This window comes from Cryptotermes secundus, unplaced genomic scaffold (assembly GCF_002891405.2).
Source record: "Cryptotermes secundus unplaced genomic scaffold, Csec_1.0 scaffold1907, whole genome shotgun sequence".
Lineage (NCBI taxonomy): Eukaryota > Metazoa > Arthropoda > Insecta > Blattodea > Kalotermitidae > Cryptotermes > Cryptotermes secundus.
Genome location: NW_019733348.1, coordinates 276454 through 303506, shown reverse-complemented (window position 1 = coordinate 303506; position 27053 = coordinate 276454). Strand labels below are relative to the sequence as shown.

The following is a 27053-nucleotide window of genomic DNA, read 5'->3' as shown; positions in this document are numbered from 1 at the left end:
AGTGTGTAATACTCCTGAAAAAATATTCCAAGAAAATTATTTTTTCTATAATTTCTGTCTGAAAATTGTGCTGCGGCCTATACATGCGTAAATACGGTAACTCGCTTTCGTTGAGGAAAGCCTTTGTTTCTCTTTTTATGTGGAAGCATTGGGGTTCGACTCAAAGCATCGGCAAAGAATAAAAACAGCAATATTCCTAAGGCTAAGTTTCATTTCGGTACATTTTTTTTTTCTTTCTTGGCACTACAGTCCCAGTGGGCCTAGGCCTACCTCCATGAACTTCTCCGTTCACTTCGGTTTTTATAGATCTTACACATTCGGTATGAATCCTTGGGCGGGTGATCAGCTCGTCGCAAGGCCTCTACCTGTACAGAAACACACAAAAACGCACACACACAAACTGCCCTGAGTGGGACTCGAACCCACGATCCCGGTTTCCAAGCGAGCGAAGACAGTACATGCCTTAGACCGCTCGGCTACCGTGACCGGCCTTTTCGGTACTTTCTTTTTCTTTTTCTGTGGTGCTACAGCCCAAATTTGGGCCTAGGCCTACCTCCATTAAACTCTCCGTTTTCACTTCGGTTTACTAGATCTTACACGTTCGGTAGGACTCCTTGGGAGAGTAATCAGCTCGTCGCAAGGCCTCTACCTGTAGACAAACACAGAAAAACGCACACAAACATTCATTCCCTGAGTGGGATTCGAACCCACGATCCCGGCTTCCGAGCGAGCGTAGACAGTGCATGCCTTAGACCGCTCGGCTATCGTGACCGGCGCCTTTTCGGTATATAGTGACAACATTTTCAACGTGACCCACTTTCACTGCACATCACCGACTTTCTCTCCGCTTTTATGTGAAATACCTGAGGTTCTACGCACAACTTTGGACCCCCCTCCCATCCAAAGAACTGTGATATACAAAGTGTGATATGATAATGAATATTTCAGTCTTTCACTGATAAGAGAGGTACTGAAAACTTCTCAAACGATCAGCCACTACATGGCTGAACTAAGAAGCAAAATGCTCTAAATTAGAGTGGTAGAATGCTCTCCCATTTCGCCCTTTAGCAAAATCTAATGTTCGTTTTTTTTTTCAATTTTGGCAATGCTGGGTGTTATACATTAGTCTCACTAAATGAACTGTGATAGACTGTTTCTAATACTAACAACTCACTGCAAACCAGCCATCAGCACAGTCTACACATGAACCTAAAACCAAAGCTAAGAACCTTAAGAATCTATCCAGGAACAAACATTTGGAACTCAGGGAGAGAGCTTTGCTCTAAATAAAATATGGTAACAGGCAGAACTGCGAATAAGAAGACTTATCTTACTTTCTGAAAGTGTGAACGACAACTTCGATAAGCGAAGTAACACTCGATAAAAAAAAGGGGGTAAATAGGATGGGCTTCAGCACTTGGAGACTCAGTTATATTATAATACACTCTTCACGGAATGTTTTGCAACCAGCGCTATCTTTATGCTCTCATAGCCGGAGTGCGTATTTGGAAAGCCTATATGAAAACAAAACGTGCACTCACATACATTTCACAAGGGCCTGGCCTAGTACAGTGCTCTCAACTTCAGTGTGTCACGCACTCGTTGAAGACCGAAGGTGGTAGGGCTGTGATACCAACAATAATCACTTAAAGGCAGAAGGCAAACACCTATCAACAGTTTAATATGATACAGGTCATTTACCGGGGCACGCGGTAGCGTACTTGGTTGGGGCACTATGCTACAAGCCAGAATGTCGCGGATTCGAGTCCCGATGAGGTGGATATTTTCAATTTACCTAATCCCTCCAGCCGCACTATTGCCCTAGGGTCGACTCAGCCTCTAACAGAAATGAATACCAGGAATATTCCTGGGGGTAAAGGGCGGCCGGTATGTTAGGCTGACAATCTTACCGCCATCTGTAAGCCGACTGTCTAGAAGAAAATGTGGGAGCCTCGACGTCTCTCAACCCTATGGAACTTCACGGCCTGTTACAGGGATAGCTTTTTTTACAGGTCATTTACCTTATAACAGATGGCAAATATTATCTCAAAATTAATGTATCCCAGTATTGTTTATCGGATACAATTACAAGATGTGGTCTTAAAAATGTGACAATTCTGTATAACAATACTATATACAGAGTGTCCCAGGAGGAATGTGCCAAACTTATGTTTGGCATATGAATGTTCCTTATGTTATAGTATGCCGATATAACCCAAAGCACCTATGTCCAAAGTTGAACGGTTACGGAGATAATGGCCAGAGAAGTGTGAAACTTTGACCAGTGTTACACACTTGTTGATTATAAAATACATATTAAAACTGGCAGGAATATGTGGTTTTTGTAATGTTAATAATGTACGTAACATCAAACTAACTTGTGAGTGACATGAAGCCATTAAATTGAACTACAAAAAACTCGCACGCCATGTCAAAGTTGTCGTTAAGAGTTCCAAGCACTATACATGATACATGAATGGCAAGCGCTGACGTAACATTGCTGACTGCGCGTTCTGGTATGCGAGTGTATGGGGCTAACGTGAGCTGCCATCACCACACTCAAGGACAAACGTAGATAAGACATGCCAGCTGACAGGTACAGTGCGTGGACTCGCCAGAAGACCACACTTTTCTCGGGCCATTATCTCCGTAACCGTTCAACTTTGGACATAGGTGTTTTGGGTTATATCGGCATACTATAACATAAGGAACACCATCCCGAAGTTTGGCACATTCCTCCTGGGACACTCTGTATAACACCAGATAAACTAACTCCATGAAGCTAAGTCCTTCTTGAGTAGCAGCCAGTCGCTCAGTTATTCAAGAATTTTCCCTAATTCTTTTGTGATCGAAAGTTAATTACAGCATTCACAAGAGCCCACAAGTCCCTTGTACTACGGCCACTTCTGGCCTATTGTACCAGCCCGATGATAGGTGAGGGTGATTGTGGAGCAATTGGTGGAATGAAGATTGGCAGGGGAAACGGAAATACTCGGAGAAAACCTGCCCCAGCGCCACTTTGTCCATCATAAATCCCACTTAACCAGACCCGGGATCGAACCCGGGTCGCCGCGATGGGAAGCCAGCGACTAACCGCTTGAGCTATGGCGCGGCCCTTCCAACTTCCTATCTCCTCATCCATCTTAGTTCCAATTATTCTCCATAGCACCCTCTTCTCAAACACCCTCGGTCTATGTTCCTCCTTCTATGTCAGAAAACAAGTTTCACACTCATACAAAACCAGAGGAAAATTTATATTCTTTTAGAAAACCTATATATTCCTAACAATGCACTTTGTTTGTTCAATAAATTTACAATCACTTGAACTTCCTATTCCATCCATCCAAGCTACAGTTATAGTAAGAGATCTGAAGACAATTAAGGATTGTTATAGTCCAATAAGACAATTAAAGCGACTTGCCGACTCTGTATGTGCTCTGCAATAAACGATTATGTAACTGTGAGTGCAATCAAATAAGACCTTCATAAGAATAATATATGACACTTCTCTGTTCAGCCGCACGGCGACTGTATTTGAAATCAGCGATCTCCAAGCAAGGCACTATTAGTGGACATCGGTCGGTTTTGTGCTATATAACTGTTTATAGTCGTCTTCCAACCAGGTCACAGAGAAGACGAAATGATGAGAGGAAAGCCAAAATGTAACAAAGAAGAAATTAATACTCAATTACGGTGTCGGAAAATGATCTCCCCCACAGAAATTATTTCATACTTTTCTTCCCAATCGGAGCTACTTGTCAGCAAATTGTAATCACCTTGATTTAATGATATAGCTCAGACGGTATAGCGATGGGCCACAGGCTGGACGGCCGGGGTTCCTTGCCTTCAGTCTTTAAGACGTAGGCGACATGTTCCCCCGAAACGTCGGTTGACCTTCACCGGACTATATGGCATATTACAGAAGACAGAACTCTTCAGCATATATCAAGTGTAGTGGCTCAAATTTGAGATTGGAAATTTAAGCCATTACCGAAATGTCTGGAGACTTACGAAAAGTGTTTCACAGCTATTACAGTAATCTGTCAACACCGGGGCAAGAACTAGGCTAAGAATGTTGAGAATCAGCATTCATACGTAACCGCACTGGCAAGAAGTTTGCCTCACTAGGCCACGGGAGTATCATAATATTACCGCATACACAGCGATGAGACGCCATGGGCCCTCCCACAACCACCGATAATAACCAATTAGAACATAACTTTGGAAATTTAGAACACAAGGGAGGAGTAACTTCCCTCTTTTAACAACAGCTGAATTAGCAAATTAAAACTATAAATTACTGAATTTCGAGAGACTTGGGATTCTGATCTAACACAGAATATTGAGTTGTCAGCCGAAGGCTCTCTTCAACATGGGCCTTACGAGCGGAGGCAGTGGGCCTACATCTTTTACTTCCCGTAAGGTACGTTTACTCATATCAACCATGTTGTTTAATAGTATTGGTGATAACAGTGTTGTTGAGTTATTTTAATGTGCAAACTCCAGTGTACCCGGTGAGCCCTTAGGGTAGGATACTAGGATCATGTAATTGCCTAGGATATTAGTCAGGCAATAAGTGTCTTATAGTGTATGTGTCAAGGTTACGGATAGCGTGTAGGAAAAATATAATATGTGGGTTTCAATAGGTATAACTAAGGGTAGATTAGGTTAAGAGTGAACTTTACGAAGGATAGAGAGAGAGACTCCAGTTACACCCCCGAAGGGGAGGTTCCTCGCGCAGCTTAAGGTAAATTCACTATGTAGTCCCGACTGCAAGTCGGCCTTGGTAATAATGTAAATATTGTAAATCGTGTGAATATAAGAGCGTAAATAGATAGATAGGATAGGATGTACAAAGGGAATTGTGATTTACCCCTCTATAATCAACTTTCCCACGACCGTTCCCGAGCAATCCTGACCAAAGCGAGGGTTGAACTGACACAGGCAGCAGTAGCAGCCGAAGGCAAAGAAAGACAAACAGGGATAGGCACCTGCCACACAGGCAGAGTTTAGTAGCCTTGATAGCAACGCCCCTTAAGATGTATTAATAACGTAACACGTGGCTACCTGTAAACTATATGAGGAGTGGTCAAGAAGGAGCTATGACTATATATCAGGGGGTAGTTCCCACGATAGAAAGGACATATAATAGATGGTGGCAGCTTTTTGAGAGAAGGAAACCCCGAAATAGGAGAATCCTAGCTGAGGGTAAGCTAGGATTATTGTGTGAACTCCTTACAGCATAAGCTGGGGTGGCAAGGAGGGTTACCTGCACACCCCCGTCGTCACGACGTTACAAGTGGTACAAACGTCGAGCGTAACACGTGGAGGCGAGGAGGGATCACTCCACGCCCCCCTACTTGCGGCGTTACAGTGGTGGCAGAGGCGGGCTGACTCCACGCCCCCCTGCACCACGACATTACATCAAGCATTTAAAAAAAACGTCCTGTCAATATTTAATCTCGATTTTGATTTGTGTAAATCGCACAATATGCGTAATGTATGAAGGCGCAGAACAGCGTGAAAGCTATGGTCACGTGTTTGAATCCCACCTAGAGCGTGTCTTCTTTTTTCATCTTAGTCTGTGTCCCTGCTTTTTGTTTTTTTCTTCTGTGCAATTTGGCGAGTATGAAAGGTTGAATTTCTCTGTGCCTTAATAAGTACGTAAGCATACGTCACAGAAATCGGAACAGACATCATGACGTTAATACTTAAAACCCGAAAGTTAAGTAATTGCCTCAGACGTGTAACTTGTATCATTGACCTTACGGAATTGGTTCATGGCCGCATTTCACGCAAAACCTTACGGACGACTGCCGTCAGTTGACAGCTCACCGGTACCAACTAATGCAAAAATCACGAGCATAGGTCAGTAGAATTCAACTGGAAGACACGCTCTGTGACTCCGAGGGCAGGAGAGACAGACCCGGTTGCTTCTGTCACGCCTCCTGAAGTCTTCGACTTGTTCCACCAGTTATATGTAGCGCCATTTTCAGCTGATACACATACCGGCAAACTTGCCGGAAATCGCATGCCTGCCGGTGCCGTGTACATTTCGATCTTGGGGCTACATGCAAGCATAAGAGTGCGGACATGTTTCAGAAAAGAAGAAAGCGCTGCTCGTAGAAAATGTTGCAGTCATTATTTAAGTTGGGCAGGATACTCAGGAAAGTGAAACTCGATGTGCCAAAGAAAGATATGAGAGATGGATATAAGAAACGAGCTCTGGGAACAACTAATCGCCTGCTCTTCTTTGATACGACATGGACCGCACAGAAAACAGCGCGCCCAACAAGTCTATTATTGCTTGTCTATTCGTTGCCGCGGTAACGTTTTCACCTAGCATTATTTAGCAAACATAGGAGGTATACAGACACACAGACTGGCTGAAGGGATTTATGAAGTATGTCCTTGAGATGGGCTCAAGTGCCATGATATACATACCAAATTTCATGAAGATAGATTCCGGCATTCAAATCTTTATGGGGAGGGGATTCACAGACAGTATGGTGATTTCACAAAAACAAAAAATAAACTCCATGGTTTTAGTCCGCAAGCGAACTATACCGACCGAGCGACCGTCGTTTGTCGGCGAAATTAGTGCCAACTTTAGCGGATAGAGGATGTCGCGTGGTCAGCGCAACGAATCCCCACGGCCGTTAATTTCGGTTTTCTAGACCGGAGCGGTTATTTCCTTCAAACAGCTCCTCAATTGTCCTCACAAGGCTGAGTGGACCCCGTTCCAGACCCACTACTTCTCAGAAAATCTGGTAGCGCCAGGAATCAAACCCGGACCTCTGGATCTGTAGCCGGGAACTCTGACCACTAAACCACACAGGCGGTCGGTGATTTCATAAAGCTACTTTAATTTCTTCAACATAAAGAAAGTCGGCTAATAGCAACTGTGAACGGAAATGTGGCTGTCGTAAAATACGGAAGTGCGATAAGGTTTATCTTGGATCAGAAGCAGTAGCTACTTGCACGGAAGAGGGATATACTAATACAAGGTTTAAGAAAACTGTATACTGAGGATCTTCACAACTTGTATTTTTCACCGAATATTATTAGAATGATAAAGTGTAGGAGGATTAGATGAGAAGGGTATGTAGCATGCATGATCAGAAGAGAAATACGTACAGGGTTTTGCGAGAATGAAAGAAGAAAGGAGACCATTAGGAAAACCAAGACGTAGGTGGGTGGATATTATCACAATGGATCTTAGAGAAAGAGGATGGTGTGCTATGGACTGGATTGATCCGGCTCAGGATAGGAACCAGTGACTGGCTCTTGTGAACACGATGACCTTAGGGTTCCGTAAAAATTTTCTAGAGACTGTTGGTTTCTCTTACTTAGCAGCGGTAGCTTTTGCCATTTTTCGTTGCTTTCCTATTTCCTATTTAAAGCCCTGGTTATCTTATCAGAACACAAGGCAGTAACATATAACAATACCAGTTACATAAACTTGTTTAGACTTTTACATATATTTAAGTAACATACAGCGAACAGTTCTAACAGTTTGGCTCGTTCGCCTAGCAGAACTTTTACCTCGAGTCTTTCCTTCACTACAGCATTCACATATTACCACCATAAGGACTCTCATAAATTGAAACAGTATCATTAACAACTACATTATACAGTGTCCGTCTTGCAGTGCATCCACTTTTACCTGTCACTTCACACCATGTTTCGGCGCCACAGTGCCATCATCAGGTGCTCCATTTACACTAATCTATTGCATTGCATGCCATTGTGTCAGTGTAAAATTATTTAAAAAGTATTTTAAAATATTCGTCAGTTATAATAAATTTTTTGTATACTAAAATCTTGTTAAGATATTCATCTTATCTGTTCCAATTCAAAACCCGCGCATGGTTCCTCCACTATGGGAGTCGTTCCTCTTATATGGCGTGTGTATCGTGTCTCGTGAGCGTGTTCCCTTTTTGGCTGCGGGTGTTGTAGTGATGGCACTATGGTACCGAAACATGTTGTGAAGTGACAGGCAAAAGTGGATGCACTACAAGACGGACACTGTATATATATCATGGACTAAAATCAGTGCAACAGAACGCTAAAATACAACACTACAGGTAATGAAATTCGTCATTTCATCAACAGTAATACGTGTATATTCTGGGGTGTGACGCAATGCATTCTGTAGAAGTTTACAGACACTCTGAAGGAATGTGCTGTATTCCTCCGAAACGTCGGTACGCTTCTACGAGATAATAGGACGTCACATCACACAAGATAGTACACTTCATAGTGACAGACACGTGTGTATGAAATGCGGCGGCCTAACTATATTTCAGTCTTCTGATAAGTCAAAGGAACGGGACGGAAGCCTATATCTAAGCTGAAGTGTAATATTTACTTGGTATACATTTCCTGAAATACGCCTGTATGTATGTGGTAATAAAATAAACTATGTGGCTTTAGTCCGAAATCGAACTATACCGACCGAGCGACCACCGCTTGTCGGCGAAGTTAGACTAATGGTCAGAGTTCCTGGCTAAAGTTCCAGAGGTCCCGGGTTCGATTCCCGGCGCTACCAGATTTTCTGAGAAGTAGTGTGTCGGGAACGGAGTCCACTCAGCCTCGTGGAGATAATTGAGGAGCTACTTGAATAGAAAAGTAGCGGCTCCGGTCTAGAAAACCGAAATTAACGGCTGTGGGATTCATTGCGCTGACCACGCGATATCCTTTATCGCTAAAGTTGGCACTAAAGTTGTATGTGCTAATTCATTCTTTCATCAGTAATCTGTCAGACGACAGTAAAAACTCTGCTTTTTCGGGAAAATTAGGGATGGTTTTCCAACTGATTCTCCAAATATTTAACGACACTGTTTTAACAAAAGGGTTTGTACTTAGCCGAATTACACTGAAATATGATGACGAATATTGAAATGGTAAGAATTGGAAATGTGGCGGTAGTGACATTGTAGAAGCTCCATTCAGGCATTCATTTGAGGGGAATAATGTACGTATAACACCAATCAGAATAGTCTGTGAGAACCAAAGAGAAAAAATAGTTTGTGAGCACCAATCAGAATAGTCTGTGAGCCGGCTGAGAACCGATCCGTGTATGTTTAGGATACCGGTCGAACTCATTAGGCCTACAACTGAGCTACAGGGCAGATTAGCCCTTTGCATCACTCCATGTGATACCTGCTTCGACATTCAAAATGTGTGCATTTTGTCCACAGAACTATGCGTTCTTTATGATTCTCAGATTAAAGGTCAATGTTCCCCTCTATAACATTAACCCGTTGATCTGTGTAGTAAAACGCTGTCCTTTTTCTGTGATGTAGGAACTGACTTTTTGAGCATTATTTGCGTGAACCTCAAGCTCCAAAAACTCAATGTACTCATGTTCTTCGTTGCTCTTCTCAGTCTGTCCTCGACAAATTGAGACTGTTTACGATTTCGTCTTTGGCAATATATTTCTATTGATACTGTACTACTGTTGGTGGCAAATTAATAACTTGTTACGATCAATCGTTACTTCCGTCTTCATGCTTGTTTAGCCACTGTAGACGGTCGAACGAGCAAACCAGTTCAGCGCCAATACATCTGACTTTCATTCGGGAAGGAGAGGTTTCGAGTCACGGTCTTGGTACTAGTAAACTAACTTAAGTATTTTAAAGACTATCTTGAGTAGTTCTAAGGGAATCGTGCAATGTGTTTCTTCGTACATTCTCTTTAGTCATAATGAGATGAGACCCTTTTTCTTTTATTGCTAGTGGGGTGGGACCAAGTCCTTTGTACTGCGGCCACTTCTGGCCTATTGTACCAGCCCCAGATGATAGGTGAGGGTGATTGTGGAGCAATTGGTGGAATGAAGATTGACAGAGAAACCGAAGTACTTGGAGAAAACCTTCCCCAGCGCCACTTTGTCCACCATAAATCCCACTTGACCAGACCCGGGCTCGAACTGCGGCGGGAAGCCAGCGACTAACCGCTTGAGTTATGGCACGGCCTCAGAGATGAGACCCTTGCGAGGCTAACAGTCATGCCCCCTGTCCACTCTGTATTTTATCCCGTCGTTATAAACTGTAGCTTGGTTAGGGTATCTGATTCCCTGACCTGGATTCAAAGCAGTATTCTTGTCCTTCAACTCACGCCAGATGAGTTGGAGTTGTTCAGCAGATAAATAAAGTAAAACTATTTTCAAATGAACTGTAATATATTGTAACATGTATTAGTGACTATAGATGAGGTTTAGATTGGTGAATAGATTTACTAAGCACTTACAGGTCATAACTACAAATAACTATAACACTATTGCTGATTTTCACACCACAAAACACTCCACACTAAGTCTTCTCAGTCTACTTGGTAATAGCTCTCCACAATGACTGTTCCTCTGCAATGTTTTCAGTAGACGTTTCCTGATAATGAATCTCCCTTTGGTTAACACTTTCAACTCCTCCACTGAACAGCCTCAACTGCACAGCACTCACTCGCTTAACGGAACTGGGTCGGTCGCGTCATATAGCCTGGGAACGGTTCCACAGAGAACGCCGCCTGCAAAACCTTTCCTATTGTTGTGTGACGTCACCGAGCATGCGTATGCTGCTGCGGGCGTTACATAGCAACAGCTGTACGCGTCACGTATCGTGACACCTACTCTACTATTGCGTGAGGACATTAACTGACGGCTGTTTCTCTGCTTCCACAGTTCTAGCTTTGAGCAAATACGCCACATTGCTCCCTCCTTAACGCTGTTCGTCCTGAGTAGCCAATCGGTAGGTCACCGTTGCTACATTTCCGAGGGCTGTGCTTGTGGCGTGTCTGAGCAGTCTCACCTTCCTTCCCGTTGCTCGGTTTTCCGCGGTGTTTACTCTCCGACCGCTCCCAGTTAAGTTCCAAAAGTAAATTTCCGTTTGAAAGCGATGGTCATGTGGTTCAAAGACTTTTATTTCCGACTTCGCCATACCAAACTGTTTTCTTTTTTGGTGAAATTGTAACAGGAAACACTGCCTTTCGTCGCTACATGTCTAGGTCACGTAATCTTGATCCAGTTCCCAAACTGTAAAGCAGCAGGTCATAAGCAGTTTTCGTCTACCCATGTTATCGGTTAGTTTTGTTGCTATTCTCTAATTGTGGGAAAAAGGAATAACCAAACTAATGGACAAAATAACATTAAATAGGAGCTTAATAGTTTTAAGGTAAAAGGTAAAGTTGTCCACGTGCTTAATTAATTAGACACTATGCCATGAAGGCATACAGGAGGGTGGAGGTATAGCTCAACCGTTCTTGACCTCGACAGTAAATAAAGGTGAGTGATCAGTTACACGCTCCGGCCTCTGAATGAGCCCCAGAACCTGTCTGGACGTTGTGGAGCACAGAAAAATATCTTGCCTCTGCCAGGAATCTAACTCGGAGCGCCCAGTCCATAGCTCGTCGCTATGCCGACTGAGGTATCGCTTCACCTTTATTAGAAACAAGAATCCTCCTCAGTACTTTGTTCTCAGATACCCCAGTTTACATTCCTACTTTACAGTCTGAGACCATGTTTTAAGTTAACATAAATAGCAAGTACGTTGTATACGCTAAAATAACTCGGTCCTGTTTCGAAACACAGCTATTAAAATATATAAAAAGCTATGTTCTCCTTTGTTTATAGGCTCGAAGAGGCGGCTCCTATGCTGAATGGGGACACAGCAGTCGTTAAGCAGAAAGTTTTAACACCTCAAACTCCTACAAACAAAAATGGCTTCGTCTCGGTAGACGACCTTCAACCAGGAAGTAAAAGGACGCTACAAGGGTTACTCCCACAGGTAATTCATAACTTATATAGAGAAGTTCCCAAAAGTTGTAGAGGTCTCCCTCTAAGCAGTGGGACGTGATATATACGTACTTAATTCCCTTCGACTGTATTTCTAATTTATTCGTGATGCCAGGCAAACATGAAATTTTCAAATCTCTCAGTATTTAATGAACGCCAGTTTCCTAATCTCGAGGCACTGCTAGCCCACCATGAACAAAGCAAAAGTGGAAAAGTGTAATTACGTGTACATTTTATCAAATACCTGACTAAGTCTAACATTCATTTATTATATGTTCTTTAGCCATGAAATTCTTGAGACAAACAATCGCCTGCTTTCGTTTGATACAACACGGAACACATACAAGTCGATGCGTCCAGTAGTTCTACTGTTCCTACGTATTCGTCGACGCGGTAAAATTTTTACAAAACCGTTACCTAACAACGACAGGTAAAATGTAAAAATTAAAAGGAAAACTATCCCTGTAAGAGGTTGTGAATGCCCATAGGGCTGTGATACGTCTAGGCTCCCACATTTTCTAGACAATCGGCTCACAGATGGCGGTAATGTCAGCCTTACGTGCCGGCCGTCCTTAACCCCCAGGAAGATTCCTGGTACTTATTTCTGAAGAGAAAGAGAAAATTCTTGACTCTACCGGGACTCGAACTCCGACCCTTCGATTGTCAGCCAATAGCCAGTCGTTATGCCGACTATGGTATCCCGGCTCCCAATAATAATAATAATATAAGAATATCAATAGAGGTTACTGCTTTTGTGAAATATGTTATTATCACGACCCTCAAATTAGTGGCAACTCTGTAATATTCGTATTATCATTAGAATAATTTATTTTGCCGTTATCCATTATCGGGGTAAAAAATTAGGATTAATTTCATCTCATGGGTCCCCTTATAAGAGATTTCTTGAATGTTATAACCTTCAGTATATAGAAATACAAGTCCATCAAGTGTAACACCAGGGCTCGCCTCACATACATCACTGGATTAAAATATACGCATAACAGACGGACATACGGCCCACAATACAACGGCGCTAAAACGCTAAGTAACCGACAGTAGAAACGAAGACCGTCCTTACGTTTTTCCGTCTACCTACTTTAAACTGGTCTCAACAATTTATTCTTAATATACTGAGCTAATTTTAATTGTATCAACTATTCAGGCTTCATTTAAGTCCCTCTACGATCCTAATATTATCACAGTATCAACAACCTGTGCTTAACCATAACATATATAAAGTAGTTCCTTTATAGTTGGCTATGTTTCCTAATGATGGCTAGCAATGGCCGGTACCTGTAAACGCAACTGATACTGGTTCCACAGTCTCACGCTCAACATGTCTCTCTATAAAACTTATTTAAGGTTATTCACTTTAAAAGTTCTGCACATCATAGAACGTTTAATAGTATTGTCGCATGTTAAAAACTTGCTGCTCGCGAGGCGGTGGAACCAGTAACAATTGATACTAAGTGGTGTGCAGCAGGATACTACAATATAATATTATACAAAGGCAATTTTATTTGCTACTCTTAAATTAGTCATGCTTGAGAGACTTCTAACTACTTGCATATATATGTACACGCAATACAGTGAGAGAGAGAAAGAGAGAGTTGCCAAAAAGTCAGTAAACTGGTTAGTAAACTGTACACTAATGTACCTTAGAAATTTCTTTATTACTGAATTTCCAGAAGTTTTCGAAATGAGATTCTCCATGTTCAGTTCACGACTGCTGTGACGCCTTTCTACAAATTGACTGGCACATTTAAATCTGAAAATACTCTTTCATCCCGGAGAATCTTTTAGGCTGACTTCTGGGCCACTCTGTGTATGTTACATACATACGGAGGTATGTCCACCCTATGAAACGCTTTATTCTTCTTTTTGCTTAGAAGGTGTGACAATGCCCAAAGAAAATATGCCCATGACCACAATATACGAGTACATCGTTGAAATGTATTGAGTTTCTAGTATTACTGGAGGAAAAGTTGGAGGGGAGAGAGAAGAACTAGCTCTCCGCGGAAAGTGGTCACCGTCGCAAGGATAAGTCGATAATAAATGTAAAGGGACATTTCAAGCGGTGAATTTCGGAATAATTCTTTAAATGCAGAATATGTGAAGAGACGAATTGGCGATAAACGGAAAGACGTAGACGTAAGTACAGCAGAAGAAAGTTGGAGAGTAGAAAATACAGACAAAAGATGGAAGGACATAAACCCAACATATACGAACAGTAATATATTTAATGAAAATGCGTTAAAATAAAAACAAAGATTCTTCTTCTTCTTCGTCAAAAAAAAAAGAATGGGTGTTAACACTTATTCCTTCAAAGCTTAAGTGTTTATGAAAAACAGATTAACTAAAATAAAAATAGAATAGCAAATGACAAGAGGACGACAACCCCTTAAATTTTCGAAGATTATATACTACTTGCTTCTCTCAAATCTTTCAATTTGTTGTGAAGGTACCAAAAATACTGCGAATTAATATAGTCTCACAATTTACTCTGAATAATTTTCAGTAATTAATAGAAACTTCAGCTGCATCAAATTCGCTCAATATAACGTTAAGTTTTCGCATCGTCTCTGTGTTCTTAATTGTAATTATGTAAAGCCATGTAACATACAGAATTTGTAGGCGACTGATTATTTTTCTATCTGTACTACATTTCACACAACTTCTAAAGTTTCCTTCGTTATCGCCGTTGTACCGAAAGACAAATAGGTCACTTATTGTTCTACATTCTACAGTAAATTTGCCTTAAAAAGGGTAAAGTTATTCCTATACTTCACTAATTAAGCACTATGCCATGAAGGCGTATGGGGAAGTGGATGTATAGATCCACATTTCCTTGACCTGGGCACTAGTTGGAGGTGATTGATCAACTTCACGCCCCGGCCGCTTTACCCGTGAGGAAAGAGCCCCCGGTACCCGTTGGATAGGAGGTCGGGTGGACTCCAGAGTCGGTCTGGATGCCTGAAGAAGAGAAAATTCTTGACTCTACCGGGTCTCTAACTCCGACCCCTCAGTCGTCCAGCTCGTAGCCAGACGCTATACCGACTAAGCTATCCCGGCTCCTACTTTTCATTAAGAAAGTTGTATATTTTCGAAGATTTATCACCCACAGTGTTCGAACTGGACTGGAAAGCCGTTCCGATTGATCAGAAAAAGGCATTCTGGTTGTTACAACCGCATAAGTCCTGCCAGCTTGCTTGTACATTGTGCTGTATTGCATCTTCACTTTCCTAGTATTTCGTATTCATATTATTAGAGGGGGTGGGTTTCCCCATGCATTTAGACCAGTTATTGGTCCATTGTGCGTCCCCCTTTTAATTTCTACTGTCGCCATACCTTACCGGTAACGGTGCGTGCCATCAGCCCCCGTAGAGCCAACGAGGTCGACCCTCGGTACCTTGATGCTTCCCCCATCCACCAGAGGCATTGGAGACTACTTGGGCGGGAAAGGGCCTGTAGTTTAGCTCAGAGGTCTCCTGGAGACATGAGGTTCTTTCACGTGCAATAAATCTACGACACGGGACACACGGCTTAAAGTCCCTCCCGGAGGACTTGTTCCCTGAAATTTTCCGCCCTTAAAAATTCCACGACCTCCGCCGGGTTTGAACCCGCGTACCTTGAGTCATGAGGTGGGAACGTTACTCCTAGACTACGGAGGCCGCTTCACTTTCCTAGTAACTGCCTATGCAGAAGCGGCATCTTTTCACAGAGACGCTGATCTTTGCCGAGCAAATCCCTTCCATCAGCCATACATTCTTCCTGGGCAGAGCAACAAACTTCCTGGAGATATCTGGACAGTTATTTCGGAAAAGTAGGAGATATCCCTTACACTCACAGATCACAGATTTTAAATTAGTTATAATTTGTCTTCCTTTCGAGAAAGGACTTTCTTAAATTATTCATTAAACCTAGTATTGTCAGTGAGTGGAATATCTGAAGCAAAATACATGATACTTGGTAAGTTAATGCTTCTTAAATTTCTATTGATATATGTTTCATACATCGTCCTGATTTGTTTTTTTATTTCGAACAAAGTCAAAAAGTTGCTTAAATAAAAGTAGGACGATCGATAACGTCAGTGATTGTATGAAACTTCGGGTATACACTGTCACGTGTGTCCTCGTAACGCGACAGTAAATAGTGGGTTCCGCACTTGATAACTCGATTTATTGGATAATTTCACACGTCGTAACTACAATTCGTTGTTACACTTTCACGATTGCTGTATCTATGACATGAATGAATGAATGTATAAGGGGTGGGCCTTCTCAGCCCTAGCACCGCGACCTACAGTGGTCTATTGTGTTTGTATCTATGACATACAAACAATTAGAACGCTCTCAAGGTTAACACATCAGCTACAGAACCGCCTATTACTCTTTGACAGTTATGGTCTTGTTTTCTGTGGGGCGCCCTCTCTGACGCGAGGACGGGTTTGTCTTTCGTATATACTGGTGCTCATTGCCAGCGCAGTCTTTCTCGGGTCCGAATCCCTTGGGACACGTGACCATGTTTTACTGTCTCAGATTTGAGACTTCCCTTTTTGTCGCCTCCTACTACTCGCAAGGTGACGGTGGGAGTATTCGACCCCGCCTCCACACGGGCTCTGACCTCTTGAACAGTCTTCACTGCTTCTTATATAGGCCCGGCACGACCACATAGTAAACACGGTCTATGTTTACTGCTCGTTGCCTAACAATGCAAATATTTTTCCTATTGTTGACCAAGGAATTTTCTTCGCGGGAACGTGTTTATCTAGCTGCTCCCTAGCAAAATGTTACAATACGTAGATGAAAATATTACAACGAACTCTGCCAATAACTTAAGCACCAAACTCTCTCATGCCCTGCAACATGGTCCGATATATGGCTTACGTTTCTTTCTTAAGCTGAAAATTTTGAAATTTTCGGCATAACGTTCACACGCAGTTTCGTGTAAACTGGTTCAAAGCTAAAGCGGCGGACAGGCAAATAGTACTGTCATCTCATAAGCCTTAAGCATGCAAAGTAGGCTAAAAATATAAGGCTTAGCTGATTATTTTCTTCCATATTTCAATACTCCACGTGCAGGACTTGGATGTTTAAACCCGATGTACGGTTACAGCTGTTGGTATCGGGGGCAGCGTTCTTGCTCGCGGCGGGGGCAGGCATGCCCATCGGGTACTCGGCTGTTCTGCTTCCCCAACTGCAGGTTGTCAACAGTACGCTGCCCACAGACGACGAAATCGGATCCTGGATCAGTAAGTAAATAACGCCGTTTCGGCACTGTAACTCAGGTCTTGTCCTCTTCTGCTATACATCCTTATTGAGAGCCACAGCAGGGCAGATTGGTCTCGGGATCGAACCACATACATCGTAGGGGCACGCGGTAATGTAATTGGTTGAGGCACTATGCTACAACCCGGAAGGTCGCGGGTTCGATTCAGGATGAGGTGGATTTGTTTCAATTTAGCTAATCCTTCCAGCAGCGCTATGGTCCTGGGGTCGACTCAGCCTCTAACAGAAATGAGTACCAGGAATTTCCCTGGGGATAAAGGGCTGCCATTGCGTAGGGCTGACAACCTTACCGCCATCTGTGAGCCGATTGTCTAGATGATGTGGAACCCTCAACGTCTCACAACCCTATGGGCCGCAATTGAGAAACCAGTATGGCGCAGGTAGCCATCACAGCCAGCCTCTCCTTTGTTGACATGCACTCATCAGACATTCAAAATGCAGGACTGAAGCAGATTCTTTTAATTTCAGTTTCATATCAGACACTGGCTTTATCAGGATGGGAACTAAATATCAGAGCGAGATAGCAGTATACTAACAACAAATCCATCATATCTTAAGATATTTTATAGAGCCAAAGAATGAATGAATAGAAATACTTGGAGCAAGACCAAAAATAAAATATATACCATTTTAATGCTATTTCATGGGCCTCAAAGTAGTAAAAATTGTAAGGTAAAAGGTAAAGTTATCCCTGTAACAGACCGTGGAGTCCCATAGGGTTGTGAGAGGTCAACGTTCCCATATTTTCTAGACAATCGGCTCAAAGATGGCGGTGAGGTCAGCTTTACGCGCCGGCCGCCCTTAACCTTCCAGGAATATTCCTGGTTCTCATTTCTGTTAGAGGCCGAGTCGACCCCATGGCCATAGTGCGGCTGGAAGGATTAGGTAAATTGAAAACATCCACCTCATCGGGACTTGAACCCGCGACCTTCCGATTTGTAGCACAGAGCCTCAACCAACTAACCTACCGCATGCCCTGGGCTCCAAAGTAGCATTAATTCCTTCTAGCGGAAAACTAAGACATACAAAGACTCCCGAACGTGGTACTAGCTGAGTACCAGGAAATAACTTCCAAAAGAACCCAACGAACAAAGCAACGTCGCTGTTAAGTACCTTACCGAGCCAAACGTTACGATTGTGATATGCAGTTATCCTTTTAATAGGTTAAATGCCAATTAGAACGAATGGTGTATTGTTTTAGTAGTGATGGACGTTTGCGGAAGTGACAATAGAAAGAGGTACACAAGATTAGACGATCGTCATACGCTGTAATATTTCTCTCGCCCTTTCAGATACGTCACACAGGGCATTGACCTTTAGGACCATTCTACCAACTGAAAATGTTTTGAGGTGTGCGCGTTGATATCTAGGTCACTTCGTACTGTACACTGCTGCGACTCTGTCCCGTCTCCTGCCCCATCCAATCTAAGTAGAAGTAATGCCTTGCGAAGTGTTCATGTGAAACGCCTCGTGATATATACGTATGTCCAGAAATGGTTTTATTCTCACACCTGATATTCAGCTGAGTTTTTATTTATTCGCCTGCTTACTCAACAGCCTAAAGGTCAATTATAAAGCAAGCACGAGCAAAGAGAGAAAAAAACAAACAGACATAAAACAAAAGATAAAACAAGAAAACTTGCATCATTTAGATAATAACACTTCAATTAATATAATCATGCCAATATCATGCAGTAAGAAAATATACTTACATAACAAGTTTTTCTTCCTTTCTCTATAGCTCTACAGCCCTTTGGATCTTGGTCGCTTTCTCAGTTTCTTGATCCTATACGCAGTCGGAAGACTCCTTGGATGGGACATCAGTCCGTCGCAAGGCCGCTACCTACACACAGAAGAACACAAACACAGAATAAAACGCACAGAGACATCCATGCCTCAAGTGGGATCCTGACCCATGACCCCAGTGTTCGAGCGGGAAAAGATGATTCATGCCTTAGACTTCACGGTCACTGCGATCGGCACATACATACATACACACACACATATATACATTACACACATACGTGTACAATTAATATTTTAATAATCAAGAAAGTACCATCTCCAGCTAGTGCAGAGGTCAAAAAAACGTGGAGCTATACATCCACTCCCCCACACGCCTTCATGGCGTAGTGTTTGATTAGTTAAGCATAGGGACAACTTTTACAGGCCTAAGACATTTGCTTCAGACGTTACTACTGAACGTCTAACACGAGGGAACGTTGAGTCTAGGTACCGGCTGACACATTGATGTGCCCCAGTTCCACAGCAACTAGTGATCCATTTACAGTAGGGTTCTCACGCTTCAGATCCATTTTAAATCAAACTCAGAGGTCAAGCCTAAAGCAGCACTATATTAATAGCCCTCCGTAGTGCTTCAGTACATTGTTTCTCAACCTCCGGGCCGCGGTCTCACAAAGGTTGAGAACCACTGCTCTAGACCATACTGGAAGTAGCCAAGTCAGTACATCGTCCTGCGCGCTTGTAGTACGCCACGTATAAACCACTTTGCTATGTTTAATATCCACTCATATATTTCAGTTTGCATCTCTAACAGAGTAGAAATATGCAATAGTTATCCAAAGATATATGCAATGAAACATTTATGTGAAAAGCAAGAGCATGAAACTGGCACAAAAGACTGAAAAATACTCGTATACTTCTGATGACAACCGGAAGTCACTTAAAACTGTCCCTGTGCTTAATAAATTAAGCCTCACACCATAACGATATAAGAGAAGTGGAGGTATAGCTCCATCATTCTTGACCTCTGTGCTAGATGGAGGTGAATGATCAGCTTCACTCCCCTGCCGCTTTACCGCCCGGCACCCATTCGATAGGAGGCTTAGTAGGCCTTACAGCAGGTCTGGACACTGTGGGGAAGAGAGAAATCTCTTTCCCCTGTCGGGAATCGAGCCCTGGCCCTTCAGCCAGTAGCCCGTCGCTATGCCAACTGAGCAGTCATTTGGAAGACTGAATTATAACGCACCAAGTTTCTCAGCCCTCTTACAATCACGCATTGATTTATTTAATTTCTGCGAGGGGCTGGATAATTCGCTTAGTGGAAGGGGGGTCGAGTCCAACTGAGTCCACTCGGCACGGTGGCTATTAATTGGCCTATTGTACCTGCCCCGGGTGATTATGATGATGGGGAATTTGGTGAATGAAGATTGGCAGGGGAAACCGAAGTACTCCGACAAAACCCGTCCCAACGCCACTTTGTCAACCACAAATCCCACTTGACCAGACCCGGGATCGAACCCGGGCTGCCGCGGTGGGAAGCCAGTGAGTAACCGCTTGAGCTATGGCGCGGCCTGAGGGGCTGGATAAGTAGCACGGATAGGTTGTGGTGAAAGATCGATACAGAATTTCGATTGGAGCGGCCACTTGGAAGGCCGAGAAGAATATGCGAGATAACATTAAGATACAACCTAGCGGGGTACGGTTGGGATCTGTTCCATGTCAAATTCTAGGTTCTCACAGTGGTGACTCTGTAGGTTTGTCTTCTGAGATGTGACACCATATACCCTGATAGATCATTACCAATGTTTTGGAGGAATGTGCTGCTTCCTTCTTCAGGATGGAACTGAACCCCCTGTTTCATGTAGGATTTTGGGCTCTCACAGAGGTAGTTATGAAGAGTACTGTCTTCTGGAACATTATAGCGTGTAGTCCGTTGAAAGTCAATCGACATCTCGGAGGAGCATATCGCCTCCATCTTCAGGGTAGAAGAATAGGCCGAGCAATATACCACCGTAAAAGCTCTGCTAACTGCCTGCTTTCACGCTGGTATCTTTTTGGGCTTATTCTTCGAACCTGAAGATGAAGACGGTATGTTCATCCGAAACGTCGGCTAACTTTCAACGAACTACATGGCATTATATCCCACAAGATTTTCCCATTTAAAGTAATTCATGTGCCTCTACTCCCATACAAGCCGCTCACAGTAACGGCGTGATCTAAAGCATGAACTGTCTTCCTCTGCTCAAAGACTAGGAAAGTGGGTTCGAATCCCACTTGAGGCATAGATGTCTGTGCGCGTTAAATCTGTGTTTGTGTTGTTCTGTGTGCAGGTAGCGGCTTTGCGAAGAGCTGATCCCCCGTCCAAGGTGTCCTACCGACTGTGTAAAAGATTAAGAAACTGAAAAGGTGGCCAAGGTCAAACGAAGGACCGCAGAGCCACAGATACTCCCATACTTTTACCTTCCCCATATATAAACATATTTTGATGAGAATTGTAATCCACAGCGAGTGTGCACTCGGCCGCAACGCCCGTAGGGAGCTTTGTGAGTGGCCTCATGATGGACAAATGGGGCCGCCGACGTGTATTGCAGTTGTGCGTCGTACCCCTTACACTGGGATGGGTCATGATAGCAGTCGCCCAGAGCCATGTCGTTATCCTGACAGGCAGGATAATGGCCGGATTGGCGGTGGGACTCTCCGCTGCGCCAGGGCAGGTAGGCAACTTGCCATCACGCTCAAATCACTTATTTCAAATTTACATCTTTATTGAACGCGACATAAGAAATTATGGGCTACATTTCACGTGTACTTTTATCGTTTTTTGAGTGTACTTTTTCGACCTGAGCTCTGTTTGTAGCTCGGTGTACATCCAACTCGTACTGCACCTGTTGCTATGTGCGTTCAAGAGTATCTTGAGTGGCTGTAGCTGTAGGAGTAGCTTCCGATATTTATGTTCTCAACTTCTTTGGAGGGGTCAATTTTGAGGAGCCGCTTTATGTTTTAAATAACCCGTTAAGAGAAACCTGATGAACTGAAGTCAGTTCAACGTAGAGGCCACGTAACCTGTCCTGCTACACCCATCATTTAACGGGAGCATGGACATTCAATGATTTCCGTACACCACTCCTGAAGCCCCTCGAGCTGAAGTAATGCGTATCTATACGATCCTTTACCGCTAAAATAATGCATATGCCAATTTAGTTCTTCTAATTAAATTTCACATTGGAATATCTCCCAAACAAAAGGAGATCATGTAAAATTTGAGGCTATCACGGCGGTGACTATGAAGAAAGCAGTCTTCTGGGATTTGGCACCGTGTATATGTGGTGTTAACCGACGTTTCGGAGGAACGTATCGCCTCCATATTCAGGGTAGAAGAGTCACAGTCTGCTTTTACCGGTTCTCACGGTCTCTTCGCTTGCAGATTTCTTATATTTTCTTCTACCCTGAAGATGGAGGCGACATGTTCCTCCGAAACGTCGGTTAACACCACATATACACGGTGCCAAATCCCAGAAGACTGCTTTCTTCATAAAAGGAGATCATATTAATAATTTGCATTGTTATTTCTGATTCACAATTTGTTTTGCTGTGCCGTGTTATCCCATTCAATAAATACTTATGTTCATAATACCTGCATTCCTTTAAAGAAAGCGGACTTTAATATCACGGCTTATTCAAAATAATGGGCAAGATATCTGGAAGCAGAGAGGAAAATATGCCAACCTGCATAACGAAATATGCACCAAAAGGAGAGATGTGAGAAGATTTAGAATGTAAGAATGTTGAACTGACATGGGTCCGTTCTTGAACAGTGCCATGTAAGGACTTAATTAGCTTAAAGCACAGGATGTTGTGACTTGGAAATGATAAACATGATACAGACGTCCTTGCATGGCTCGAAAAACGCTTCCTCAGACAAAAGTAACAACACTACGCGATATCTGTGCACAGATATATGTAGTTGCATTCTTCTAGTTGTATTTAGAACACTTTTAGTCCCTGGCAATTTTTCGAATAACTCATCTGGAAATTACACACAGACAATTCCAAAATGGTGTTTTGGTTGAGTCGAATCTGTTTCAGCCGCTCTGTACTGGTGTGAAATTTGGTCTCTCATTCCGAGGGAAGAAGACAGATTGACGGTCTCTGAGATCAGAATGCTGATGAGAATGTCTGGACTGAAGAACGGGGGGGNGGAGGCTGCTAATACAAACTGCATAAATATGAGCTTCATAATTTTCACTCATCTGATAATTTTAGGTTTATCAAATGAAGGATAATCAGATGGACGCGCATGGGAGAAATGAAAAATGTATTACAAATTCTAGAAGAAAATCCTGAAGTGATGAGGGAGCTATTCGTGCTTGGTAGGATAATGTTAAGATAAATCTTAAACGATTAAAATATAAGGTGTGAACTAATTTCAAAAAGATGACAGGGACCAGCGGCAAGCTCTTGTGAACAAAGTAACGAATATCCGGGTCCCTCAAAATGGGGATAATTTCTTGAGTACATGAGAGAGAAATGAGTTGGTTACTGAATCTGAAAGTCCCCAGAGTCCTTATAAAGTAAAATGTGGTTAATAGTCCCATGGAAATCGGGACAAAGAATCACTGTGCTGGCGAGGACCAGTAGCAATTTAGAAGCCAGCCAGGCAGTCACGCTGTTAGTAGTTAGCCGGTAGCCAGTCAGCAACGCCATGAGCATGGAAGCTGAAGAATCTCAATTGTTAGAAACCGTTACCAAACAACGATTAGTGAAGACATGGAAGACTTTATGTGTGCTGCAGTCACAATGATTTCTGTAGTCTGTAAATGAGTGAAGCGTTATAATTATTTGTAGTTTTCCCTAGTAGAAGTGGAAGGGGCCAGTAGCAGTCAGACCCCTCCTCTCGTCGAAAAGGAGACCCCGTTTCAAAACACGTAAAAGTCTGGAGAGACCTGAAATATGGCCATGGGTCCCGACGGGGTCCAAAGCCAAGAACGACTGTGCTGGCGAGGGCCAGCAGTAATTTACGGGACTGAAGTAGGTTCACGTATGAACTGTTGTTTGTTGACAGGTATTCCTGGGAGAAGTGGCGGAGCCCGGCATGCGAGGCCTACTCTCCAGCATCCCCTACGTCAGCTACTCGATGGGGATCCTCATAGTGTATGCACTGGGTGCAACACTGCACTGGCAAACGGTGGCGTGGGTTGCCATAATACTGCCACTCCTGTCACTCCTGTCGTTCACAGTATTGCCAGAGAGCCCTGTGTGGCTCGTCAGACATAACCGTGTGGAAGACGCGGGTAAAGCTCTCAACTGGCTTCGTGGAACATACGGCGGTGGCAAAAAGGTTTGTATATCTGAGAGCAAGGTCATGCTCCTCTCATGCTGTAAGAAGTGAAAGTATTAAAATAAATCCGAGAATATCTATGAAGAAAGCAGTCTTCTGGGATTTGGCACCGTGTATATGTGGTGTTAACCGACGTTTCGGAGGAACGTATCGCCCCCATCTTCAGGGTAGAAGAAAAAGTATAAGAAATCTGCAAGCGACAACACCGTGAGAAACGGTAAAGNAGATACACGGTGCCAAATCCCAGAAGACTGCTTTCTTCATAGTCACCGCCGTGAAAGCCTCAAATCTTACGAGAATATCTAGTTTCTTTAATTTTTCTGATAAAATACTCCTATAGCCTCAAGTTTCAAACACAAACACCAAATATTAAAAGGGAATATACAATATATGTAAAATATCTAAGTAGGTCAAGGACAGTGATAAAGTTTAAAAATACTTCAAATTAATGTTGTGCTAAAGTTCGTTGGTGTGAGTTGTTGACGGAGAAAATGTTGCCAATGCTGCTTCGTGTTATATAACATATTATAGACTCGACAAAATGAATTTCCTTAATGGCCGTGCCATAACTCAGGCGGTTAGTCGCTGACTTCTCACCGCGGCTGCCCGGGTTCGAGTCCGGGTCTGGTCATGTGGGATTTGTGGTGGACAGAGCGGCGCTGGAGCACGTTTTCTCCGAATACTTCGGTTTCCCCTGCCCATTCCCATTCCACCAATTGCTCCACAATCACCATCACCTATCATCTGAGCCTGGTACAATAGATCAAACAGTGGCCGCAGTACCAAGTGGACTCAGTCTCACCCCACTAAGAATAATAAAAAAAAATAATAATTTCATTAAATGCTACTATTTCTTTAAGCAGAGCTCTGCTTGCTAACTGCTTCGGGCTGGCTTTTTGCTCTTGGACATTAAGACTGTTCACCATCGTGAGGTCCGTAAGAGTCTCAGAACCTTAAAGTGAACAAACCAATACAAAAAAAAAACAAGAACTATGTGAATAAATACGTCCCTACTTTCTTTAACACTATACCAAACACATGCGACCAGATGCCATGATACGCATATCANAACATTTCTGCTATTGCTTTTCAGTATTTGTTGCCACGGTAACTTTTTACCGAGCCGTTGCCTAGCGACGACAGGGGGATACACATATACACACACACAAACTGATGGGATGGATACGCGTACATGAAGCATGCCGTTGAGATGCGACCAGATGCCATGATACGCATATCGGTTTACATGAAGCTTGATACAGGCGTTCAAAAATCGTAATAGAAGAGATACACAGACATACAGACAACATAAGCCTTCATCTTTTTCAGAATATCGAAAGTTGGCTAAAAAGAGCTTAGGCCAAATAACAAGTTAAAGCGAAATAAAATCAGTTTATTTGGATCCTATTCTGTGCAGACTGAGACGTGGAACTACTGGGTGATTTTCGACTATTCTTTGACCAGTGTATCATGCGGGACCGTACCACGTATTTACGCCCCCGCTAGCATAACTCGCCAGCTGATTAGGTTAGTGTTTCTCAACCGCAGGGCCGCGGCCCGGTATCGGGCCCTCTTCTTATAGAAAAAAGAATTTACCGGGCCGCGGTCTCACAAAGATTGAGAACCACTGGATTAGGGCGCGTAAACGTAACCAGCACGTTAAGATAGTAGCTCAGGATGAGGCAATCCAAACTTTGCCCACCTCACTTGCTTTCTACTGTCCCCCTCCACTTCCTTAAATTATTGCGACCCTACAAAATGTGAGACATAAAAAGATATTTGCTTCTGCAGGCGAAGCTGGAACTGCAGCAACTTGTGAGCAGAGTACATAGCGAGAAGGAGTCCTCGAGTGGAAACATCTCCAGCTGGCGAATGTTTTTCAAACCACAAGTACTGAAGCCGGTTGCCATCGTCAATGTGTTCCACCTCGTTCAGATCGTCTCCGGCACATACCTTGTCATATTCTACGCAGTTAACCTCATCTCCGAGACAGAAAATGAAGCTGGAGGCATTGACAAGTTCCTAGTGGCCGTCCTCACTGCAGTTTTCCGCCTTATCTTCATCACCATCGCCTGTTTCCTTCTTCTTTGGGTTGGCCGACGTCCTCTGGCATTATTCTCTGGCGTCGGATCATCAGTTGCCGCGTTAGGGGTTGGCACATTTCTGTATTACCGTCAACCTTCTTCTGAATCCTTGAACACTTGGATCGTGGCCGGTTTCATCCTCACCTACGTAGCCACAAATACCGTCGGATTTTTCGTCTTACCAGGAATTGCCATTGGAGAATTACTTCCGGTGAAAATAAGAGGAGCTTTTGGTGGTTACATCTTCGCTATTTTCAACGTTTTATTGTTTTTTATGGCTAAAGTGTTTCCGGCCATGTTGCACACAATGGGATCGCATGGTGTTTTCTGGATGTTCGGCATGTCCTCACTACTAGGAACATTATTCGTGTACCTCTTCTTCCCTGAGACTAAAGGAAAATCACTCGAAGAAATTGAAGACTATTTCGCAGAGAAGAATGTGATGTGGTTAACAAGAAAGAAACATCAAAATGCCGATGAACCACTGAAAGCGTAGTTATACATAGGATGATTTTGCGGAAGTTGAGGGCAAACGAGTAACAATCGCACTCGGAATTGCGTTGTGTGTTCCATATCTTATTAATCAATTCGTATTTCGACTGACGTTTCTCTCAGTAAATGCATCGAAGTGCTCAGAACAAGATTTTGTATAAGATTTAAGGCATTCACGGCGGTGACTATGAAGAAAGCAGTCTTCTGGGATTTGGCACCGTGTATATGTGGTGTTAACCGACGTTTCGGAGGAACGTATCGCCTCCATCTTCAGGGTAGAAGAAAAAATATAAGAAATCTGCAAGCGAAGAGACCGTGAG

At 43.2% G+C, this 27053-nt stretch overlaps 1 protein-coding gene across 1 annotated transcript in view; it reads left to right on the top strand.

Moving 5' to 3' along the window:
- The window catches only part of LOC111868132 (facilitated trehalose transporter Tret1), a 28341-nt gene extending 1363 nt beyond the window's left edge, over nt 1-26978 (top strand). The window contains exons 2-6 of the mRNA XM_023858540.2: nt 11627-11780; nt 16904-17039; nt 21325-21533; nt 23882-24157; nt 25949-26978. Coding sequence (XP_023714308.1) covers nt 11627-11780; nt 16904-17039; nt 21325-21533; nt 23882-24157; nt 25949-26737 — 1564 coding nt within the window. The 3' untranslated portion in view covers nt 26738-26978. The remainder of the gene's footprint in view (nt 1-11626; nt 11781-16903; nt 17040-21324; nt 21534-23881; nt 24158-25948) is intronic.
- The last annotated feature ends 75 nt before the right edge of the window (nt 26979-27053 follow it).